Raw genomic sequence first — 10,039 nt, 5'->3', positions numbered from 1 at the left:
GCCCATGAAACATGAACTGGCTGAGATGGTTGTCAAAGTTGGAAAAGTCATAGAACTACTGACAGAAAACCCCTGTGCAGGAAATAATTACCTAGAGAATTCAGTCAGTTTGGAGACCATCTATACAACCAAAAATCTAAAAGAACTCACTATTTCTTCAGCACAGTAAAGGGAGTATGGAAGAACGTGCCAAAGTAAAGGGTTTACACTTCTGATTTGTGGGAAAAGAAACTTTCCTAGGTGTCATTACAAGCGGTGTCCAGTTTCGCTTCTGTTCTTTATATAGCTAAGTAGCTAAAAGTAAATCAAATAAAGTGTTTGCTATAAATGCAAATTTTCATAAAAGATTCTGGTCATGCTACAGATTTTCTTCCTTGTGATCATACTTTCCTGTTAAGTGTCCCTAGCAATCAGCTGCATCATTTTCAACTTCATTGGTTTCAAAGTTGTATTTTTTTTTTTTTCATTCCAAGCAATTTTGAATTTATCTTAGAAACTTTGCTTTGGAAGAAAAAAGAGTTTGATCACATACAAATAAAACTGTATTAATGGAATATTTTTATACCATATATTTTAAAATTAATTTTTAAAAAGTTAACTTTAGGCACTCCCCAGGCAGTCCAGTGATTAAGACTTCGCCTTCCAATGCAGGGGGTGCAGGTTTAATCCCTGGTCGGGGAGCTAAGTTTGCACATGAAAAACTCATATGCACTCACAACTGAACTCACAACTGAAAAAACTCACAACTGAAAAACCGAAACATAAAACAGAAATAATTTCAATAAAGACTTTTAAAAAATGGTCCACATTAAAAAAATGCAACATATTAAAAATTAATTTTAATATTTTTTCTGATATGACCAATTCCAAAAGAAAATAATAAGAGTATTTATGGTACAGTTATGCTGTACAACTAAAAATGTTGACATTATAATGTCAACCACTTCCCTGGTGGTACAGTGGATAACAATCCACCTGCCAATGCACGGGACACAGGTTTGATCCCCAACACAGGTCCTGGAAGACTCCACATGCAACTAAGCCCATGTACTACAACCACTGAAGCCCTCGCACCCGCCTGAGACTGAAACTACTGGGTCTGCCTCCTGCAACTACTGAAGCCTGTGTGCCTAGAGCCTGTGCTCCACAACGAGAGAAGCCATCGCAATGAGAAGCCTGTGTACCACAATGAAGAGTAGCTCACCACAACAAGAGAAAGCCTGCACACAGCAATGAAGACCCACTGCAACCAAAAATAAATATACACATAAATAAATTTGTTATAAAATTTAAAAGAAAAAGAATAGGACATAGTATAATATAAAAAATATTATTGGCTTGTACACTACCAGGGCTGGTGGGGTCAGAAGTTTCTGCCACTGCAAACAGGTATGAATCAGTGGGTCACTCAGCTGGCAGAAGCCAGGGTGATTCAACAGTGCCATGGATAAACACATAGCCTACGTAGTTGAGATTTGTTTCATTCAAGGGTATTGAGGACAGTGGGAACTGATTTGTCACTGAGAAGAAAGATGCAAATATGGGAAGATACAAGACCAGAGTAAATCATGTGATTTTGGATTTTATATGAAGGTATCAGAGTGCCCTAATGGTTTCTAGCATATAGAAATAGACATAGGTGTGTATGTGTGACTGTGCACATATGTGTGTATATATGCATATACTTCCTGACTCTGTCAGCTGAGAGGACATAACCATAAGAACACAAAATACCCAAATCTTTGGTTTTTAAATACCTTCTCTGGTAACAGGTACAAGAGGTTCAGGTAGGGAAAGCATAAGGTGAGCCTAGAATATCTTGGTTGGTTGGTTAGTTAGTTAGTTCTGTCGCTCAGTTGTGTCTCACTCTTTGCAACCCCATGAGTTGCCGCACGCCAGGCCCCCCTGTCCATCACCAACTCCCAGAGTTTACCCAAACTCATGTCCATCGAGTCGGTGATGCCATGCAGCCATCTCATCCTCTGTCGTCCCCTTCTCCTCCTGCCCTCAATCCCTCCCAGCATCAGGGTCTTTTCCAATGAGTCAACTCTTCGCATGAGGTGGCCAAAGTATTGGAGTTTCAGCTTCAGCATCAGTCCTTCCAAAGAACACCCAGGACTGGGTCTCCTTTAGGATGGACTGGTTGGATCTCCTTGCAGTAAAGGGACTCTCAAGAGTCTTCTCCAACACCACAGTTCAAAAGCATCAATTCTTCGGCGCTCAGCTTTCTTCACAGTCCAACTCTCACATCCATACACGACCACTGGAAAAACCATAGCCTTGACTAAATGGACCTTTGTTGGCAAAGTAATGTCTCTGCTTTTTAATATACTCTCTAGGTTGGTCATAAATCTTATTGTGCCGGAAAATAAGAAAGTTCTCAAAAAATCATGGAGATATTTTTCAAGGACATCAGAATCAGCTGGAAGGGCTCACACTGGCCAAATCTGAAAAAATTTGAGCATTAAAAGGAATGATATTGATGGATTACAACCCATTGAATAAAACAAATCCATAAGATCACACAGATATAAATAAACAGATGAATTAATAAACACAAGGAAGGAACATCTTTTATAGTACAATGCAACTAACAAGTGTAGAAGGAATAATGGAATTAAAAACTCACCATTTGGTGACCATGATAGTGGTAATTCAGGGAGGAATCATTAAACAACACTAAGGCTAGTTGGCGAAAATTTTGTAATGTCATATAACATTATGCCCTAATATACAGTGTCAAATTATTTCCCCAGAAAATAATTATTAATTAATGGGTTTTAAGAAGACTTCTCAATTAACTTTATGGAGACTCAGTGGTAAAGAATTCCTGTGCCAGTGCAGGAGACACGGGTTTGATCCCTGGGTCAGAAGATGCAACCCACCCTGATATTATGTGCCTACTGATACAATGCACTGAGAAAAGGATAGCTTCAGTTCTGTGGGGTTTCTGTCCCAAATGAATAATTTGAACCCACTGTGAAGAAACATCAGTCAAACCCTAATTGAGGGGCATTCTACAAAGGAAATGGCCTTTACTCTGCACTCTTAAAATGTCAAAGTCATGAAAGACAAAGAAAGACTAGAGAACTCTTCTAGAGTGAAGGCGACTAAAGAGACATGGCAATCAAGTGAAACACATGGTCCTGAATGTTTGAAGTTTGAATGGTTTATGGGTTAGATGGTAAAATAATATTGGGGCTAATTTTCTGATTTTGATGGATATACTGTGTCCATCAAATATACCATGATTCTTTAGAAGTAAATGGACACCATGTCTGTAATTTACTTTTAAGTGGCTCCCAAAAGTAATACGTAAAAAATACATGTAATATTAAATATTATGTAACATAAATATGTAGAGAGAGAGAGAAAGAATAGGATAAGACAAATGAAGTAAAAGTAACAATTATGAGCTTAAATTTTAAGCTCTGGGTTTTTCTACAAGATCAGAACTGATTCTAAACTAGTGAACACTAACACACTCATTATAGTGTACTGCAGTTTCCTCTGCTTAGATCAAGCAGAGGCTCTATTCCAAGGAAGCAGATTTGGGGACAATTTTTCCATACCACAAGAACAAATGGTGACTCCTGGTACTCAAGAAAGGTTTCTACCCTTTTCCTTATGGGGGCTCTGAAGAGTTATGGGTACAGTTATGGGTACAATCCTTGTCTAAGTCCAAATTATCTAATTATTATGAGAAGGAAAAATAAAAGAGTGGGTTAAAAATAAAAATTAAGTAGACTAAAAACTCTACTTGCTACTTTTAGAAAGAGAATATACTCTCCAGATAGGAGGTTGAATCACATGCTGGAATGAAATGTAATAATTTTCCATATACAATAGTGACGTAGAATGGGGACTTCCCTGGCAGTCCAGTGGTTAAGAATCCGCACTTCCATTGCTGGGAGCGCAGGTTCAATCCCTGGTCAGGAACTAAGATCCCACATGCCTTGTGATGCAGACAAAAATAAATAAAAATAAAATTTAAAAAAAAAAAAAGAGTGACGTAGAATGATTAAGTGGTCCATTAGCGCACATTTCATATACTTCATGAATTTCCTTTTAAACACATGACTCAAAATAGATTCAAGCCCTCTGGTCAAGATGCAGCCCGAGACATGATGAATTAAAAACATTACATATAAGAATAATCTCTAAAAAAAAAAAAAAAAGAATAATCTGTATTTACTCTCTCCCGGGGCTTTAGGTAAGAATACAAAAACTCAACCTCCCTTGAGCAGGATGACTCGGGATGAATTGGAGGACAGTTTGTTTCGTCTTCGTGAAGAGCACATGTTGGTGAAGGAGCAATTTTGGAAGCAACAAGATGAGATCAAAAGGTACCCAGAGTTCTCCTTATGTCTTTAAAAGCTGTGTCTACATCAGACCTTCACTGTAATAAATGAAAAAGAATGCATCTTCCTGAGATGTCTACACCAGAAAACAGTTCAAATGGCAAAGATGGTTAACTCCAAAAATTATTTTCAAAGCAACACTGCTTTATTTTGTTTTCTTGCCAAATGCGTCAATAGTCTGTGACCATTAGTCCATAAAGCATCATCAGAGCTATTCCAACCCTGAGAGCAAGAGACTAGGCAGTCTTCTGCTCTGGTCATAAAAGAGAGAATGGGGACAGGAGAATGGGCAAAATCTCAAAGGACTAAAGACTAGAGGGGCAAGTAAGAAAAGGGGTTTTTATTTAAAAAACAAAACTCAAAATTGCGTTGATCATTTCCTATATGCAGGCATGTAATATGTGCTTTATATGTGTTAACTCATTTAATATAATGAAAGAGGCATTATTAAGAAGGAAAGGGAGCACAGAGGTTAAATAACTTGCCCAAGGTCATAGCTAATGAATGGCAGAGCTGAAAGCTCTTAACTCCAAAATATACCCTACACAGTGATTTTAGGGTACTGGCTTTCAAAAGTGTATCTTTTGGGTACAGACCTGAAAGAAATCTGAGATGGAGGGTAGGTAGATAACTAGATGGGGAGAATAAGAGTTCTGAAAGTCTGGGGTTAATCTCTAGGAAACATTTTAAAGATATTGGTGTCAATGCCTTCCAGCCAAAGACCATTAGAAACACACCTATAGTTGGGCAAGTTTGGTTTTTTACTATTGTAGCTAGAAAAAGTGCACACCATGGGCATCTCAGTAAGACTTGTTAGAAAAAGTCTATCATAGGAGTTGGGCTTCAGCTGGGTGATTTAGGGGAGGCTCCAAGGTAACAGAAATTTGCTCTAGACTTGGTACTGTCAGAAAGCAGGGACAATTCTGTGTTTTGACAATCTCGGTGTTTTGTAAATCTTATCTACAGGGAGGCTAGACTAGAGTGAGGCTAAAGCTTTATCTGGGAAAGCAGCAGCAGTCACTCATGTTAGCCAGGAGAGAGTATGTTTGGTATTTTGTGGGTGAGACAGTGACCTTGTTTTTGTCTGAGCTGAGACAGAAGTATGCAGCAGACTTCTTTGCTATCACTCTGTCATGGTCTCAGAGTGGCCATGTGTGATGTTGGTGTTCTGTGAGATTACATCCAAAAGCATAAAAACAGGACCTCGCTGTGAATGTAGCTGTGAATGCCAGGCCACCTTCAAACAACACTGAGGACTAATTATGTCACACCACTTTCCCAATGTCAGCAGCAGCTTTTTGCTTTCTCGTTGGTAACCCCCAAGAGTGGCTCAGAGTTTCATTTAGAATTTACGAGACTGCAGGTTTCTGCTGTATGCCATCACACTTCAGAGTTGGAGATTCTTTTATATTATGGAGACTTTGAGAATCCAGTGAAGTCAGATGGTTACATGGGCCAGAGAATCTTGTTTCTTGGTTGGTAACCAAAAAGTACTTGAGGTTATAGATAGTAAGTGACTAAACTGGATACTATCCCCTCTGACTTTGGGCAAGTTACCTAGCTGTTTAATGCCTTGATTTCTTTATTTGGACATAATGATGCATAATAATAATTGCTAACTCCTCCAGGACTTCCCTGGTGACTCAATGGGAAAGAATCTGCTGGCCAATGCAGGAGATGCGAGTTTGATCCCTGGGTCAGGAAGATCCCCTGGAAAAGGAAATGGCAACCCACTCCAGTATTCTTGCCTGGGAAATCCCGTGGACAGAGGAGCCTGGTGGGCTACAACCCATGGGGTTGCAAAAGAATGGGACACAACTTGGCAACTAAACAACCACCTACTGTGCTTACAGTGCATCATCACCATGTCCTTTACACATATTAACTTATTTAATCCTCATAAAAATACAAGGCATGCATGCGTGGTAATGCTTCAGTCAGGCCCTGCCCTTTGCAACCCTATGGACTGTGGTCTGCCAGGATCCTCTGTCCATGGGATTCTCCAGGCAAGAATACCGGGGTGGGTTGCCATGCCCTTTTCCAAACAATCCAATGAGGCAGTTACCTGTATTTGTAGATGAGGAAACTGAACACAAATGGTTAATGACATGCCCCAGGCAATGTAGTCAATGTCAGAACTGGTAGGCGGTGGGACCACAGAATCTGATGGTAACATTTAAAAGTATCAGGTCAAGATAATAAATACTGATTGACTATCCATTGTAGGTAACGCTCAGGGTACCCAGGGGGACTAATACAGGAATAGTTTTTAGAGTGAGCACATATACAGGAATGTGTGAACAGTTGGGACTGGAGAAGTAAATATTAAAATTTCTACTTATATTTAATTATCTCCTGTTAACTTAGTATTTTTGTTTATGGTTTATAATGACCATGATGTATTAATACAGAAGACTCTACATATAATTTAAAAGTAAATATACAAAATTATATAGAGAGTCTTCTGTATTAATACATTATGGTCATTGGGGGCAGAAAATTAATTTTTAAGTGTAAATAGTGGACTACAGAACATAAATTTATATCAGAGATCAATTCCGATTACTTGCCACCAAATAAACTGTAGAGATAATCGCTGTCATAGAAGAAGGCACGATCGACCAGCTCTCCTTTTGCCCACAGGATGAGAACAGCCTTGCTCCGGTTAACCGCAGCAGGCCGGGGCCTGCGGGCCGTGGCGGCCGCGGCGGAGCCTCAGCTCTGGGAGCCCGCTAGACGGCGGCGGAACGCAGAGTGGCGGCAGCGCCCCCTCAAGCACCAGCGTCCCCCGCTGCAGGGGCTCCCAATGCAGGTCCAGCGCGTCGGCCCCCCTGCTCCCCGCCGCACCCAGCCTCGCGTCCACGCGGGACACAGACAGCTCCACACCGCCGGGGCACCGGAGGCAGAGAAACCCAGGAGAGGTGAGGCTCGGGGCCAAATCCCCGACAGGATCAAAACGCTGGAAGGATTGATTTGCCAGCCACGTTTTCCTCCCACTGCTGTATTCCGCCCACCACTCCCATTTTGCTCTTTTGTTCTCTTTCCTCTCTATTCTCCAAAATCTTCCCCCGTCCCCCCCGCCCCCTACCCCGAGTAGGATGTCAGGTTCAAAATTCTCACTTCACCATGCGGTTCTACTGAGAGGAGAATCAGACAATGGAAAAGGGAAAGTTGCTGGTCAAGTTTTGTAGGGATCAGAAAACAGATGACTTTCAAGACCTGCTCAGGTGTGAGTGGCAGTGATCTTAAGACCTGCCCCTCTCCTGGGGCTATGGGACTCTGGGTAGAGTGATTTGTGCCTCTAAAATTGGGGTTCTTCATCTTTTGGGGGGGAAATAGACTCCTTTGAAACCGTAAGCAAAAGCTATGCCTCTTCCCAAGAAAACTGCTCATACACATAGACAAACTTTAAATACAACTGCATGGGTTCAGAGATTCCCAAAGCCCATTCCTGAAGTCCAGGCCTAGAAGTCAGGCTGCTAATTGAGGAGCTGCAGTTTCTCCTCTTCCTGTATCCCAAGTGCCTAAGCATCTCTGACTGCTATGGAACCCAACATTGAATTAAATACAGTGCTGTGTGTGTCTCCCTCACCTGGCTTACTCATCCCTTTTTTAGATTCATGGAAATAGGGTGTCTTGGCCCTGGGGACTCAGTGTTAGGTTTTGTTCAGCACAGTTCTATATTTTCAAGCTCCCTTCTTGAGCCAACAAAACCTTTGTGTAAACAGCTAAAAGGAGAAAAACTAAACTATTTGTTTGAAGTTCAGCTCAGTTTAAAATACCAATTATATACTAGGCACTAGAAACAAAGATACATAAGAGTAAACATACAGTCCCTGCTCTTTCTTCTTCCCATTTATTCTTACTTACCCGACAGCCTATAGTCCTGCTAACTTATTAAATCAGTAATGCAAGAGTAAAAACTGAGAACCCCTCCTCTGGGATCATTGGTCATATAAGGACTTCCCCCAGGTCTCAAGTCTCCTTACCTTCAGCACTTGGGGTTCCATTTCTAGCCAGAGTTCTGGAGAAATCTCTTGCCAGAGGCTGCATCTTCTGTCTGTAAACTTTCAGAGTCAAGGGATAGGCTGAGCTACACAGCCCCTCCCACATTCAAGGAACATGTGACAAATGAAAAAGCCAGAGGTGAAGTATCCAGTGAACCCAGCGAACTGTGAGTGCTCTTCTTTTATCCTGTGCTGTTACTCTTTCACCTTTAATTGGAAAAACCTCATTTGGGGAACAAGTGAACCCTGCCACTTTTGAGTCGTTCCAGCATTATCAGAGAAGATGAAAGTCATCCCTAGGTCAAATTCCAACTTCATTGCTTAAAAATGGAAAATAAGCACCTCTCTGTCTTCCAAGGAAAGGAAAATAAAGGCCCTTTCCTTAATTGAAGGTATTTCTTCTCCCTATATTTACCCCCTTAGGTCATAATTAACTTATATTTCTGTTCCACACTGGAAAGCTACACTTTGTAAGATTATCCTCCACACATGCCAAGATTACTAACTCCTCTAATTTTTTTAAAAAAATATATATGTGAGAATCTAGTTCTAAACCCCTATAACAGGGGTTTCTATTTATTCTTTTTGTGTTTAATGTTCCTAATTCTAACAGGAAAATCTCTTTTAGCAAAGTCATATAATTATGACTAAGCTCATTGGTCTATGCATGCCTAACAGTGCCCACTTTATGACCAGCGATACTATGCAAGTGGAAGAACCACCCAAGTCTCCTGAGAAAATGTGGTCCAAAGATGAAAATTTTGAACAGAGAAGCTCTTTGGAGAGTACTGAGAAGGCCACAGAGCTTCGGTAAGAGTGTGGAATTCCATGTCCCAAATGAACTGAAAAAGATTCTGCTTGGCACCTTTCACCCATCTCAGAGGAATAGAGAATGTTTGGGATTAAATTCAAGCTGAGAAGTAGACCTGGAGGCACAAATGGATTACAGAATCAATTAACTTGAAAGGGATATTTATGTATAATAAAAGTTTTGCTGCTTCACTTTATAGAAGGAAAAATGTTTCATCCTTATCACCAGATGGGGGTTCTCAGCCCCCATTCTGCTTCAGCCCCTGGAAAGCTTAAAAAATAGACTTAATTTTTTTAGAGCAGTTTAGGTTCACAACAGAATTGAGCATAAAGTAGAGAGGTTTCCCATATACTTCCTGATCTCACCTTCCCCTGCCTCCCCCACACACCCAAACCTCCCTTATTGTCAACATCCCACAGCAGAGGGATACATCTGTTACAATGGATGAATCTACAGGGACACATCACAAAAATCACCAGAGTCCATAACTTACCTTATGGTTACTCTTGGTGTTGTGCATTCTGTGGGTTTGGACAAATATTTAATCCTGTGTCCATTTTTATAGTATTGCACAGAGTAGTTTCACTGCCCTAAAAATCCTCTGTGCTCTGCCTATTCATCCCTTCCTTCCCCCTGGCACCACTGCTTTTTTTTTTACTGTCCTCATAGTTTTGCCTTTCCCAGAACTTCTTCTAGTTGGAATCATACAGTATGTTGTTTTTTTAGATTGGCTTCTTTCACTTAGCAATGTGCATTTAAGTTTCCTCCTTTTCATGGCTTGATAGTTCATTTCTTTTTAGCACTGAATCATATTTCATTGTCTGGATGTATCACAGTTTATTTAGCCACTCACCCATTGA

General features: G+C 40.6%; 1 protein-coding gene across 7 annotated transcripts in view; it reads left to right on the top strand.

Annotated features, from left to right (window-relative positions):
* Window positions 1-7,010: 7,010 nt before the first annotated feature.
* Window positions 7,011-10,039, top strand: part of RPGRIP1 (RPGR interacting protein 1) — a 46,233-nt gene continuing 43,204 nt past the window's right edge. For 2 of the 7 annotated variants that reach the window (XM_043471259.1, XM_043471265.1), the window contains exons 1-3: window positions 7,016-7,282; window positions 8,436-8,535; window positions 9,047-9,178. In XM_043471259.1, the coding sequence (XP_043327194.1) occupies window positions 7,168-7,282; window positions 8,436-8,535; window positions 9,047-9,178 (347 nt within the window). In that variant the 5' untranslated portion in view covers window positions 7,016-7,167. Of the gene's footprint in view, window positions 7,283-8,435; window positions 8,536-8,981; window positions 9,179-10,039 lie in introns of those variants that run through there. The other 5 variants (XM_043471264.1, XM_043471258.1, XM_043471260.1 and 2 more) reach the window with 5 other exon arrangements.

The sequence above is a fragment of the Cervus canadensis genome, chromosome 6 (assembly GCF_019320065.1).
Source record: "Cervus canadensis isolate Bull #8, Minnesota chromosome 6, ASM1932006v1, whole genome shotgun sequence".
NCBI lineage: Eukaryota > Metazoa > Chordata > Mammalia > Artiodactyla > Cervidae > Cervus > Cervus canadensis.
This window is presented reverse-complemented; position numbering and strand designations above follow the sequence as displayed.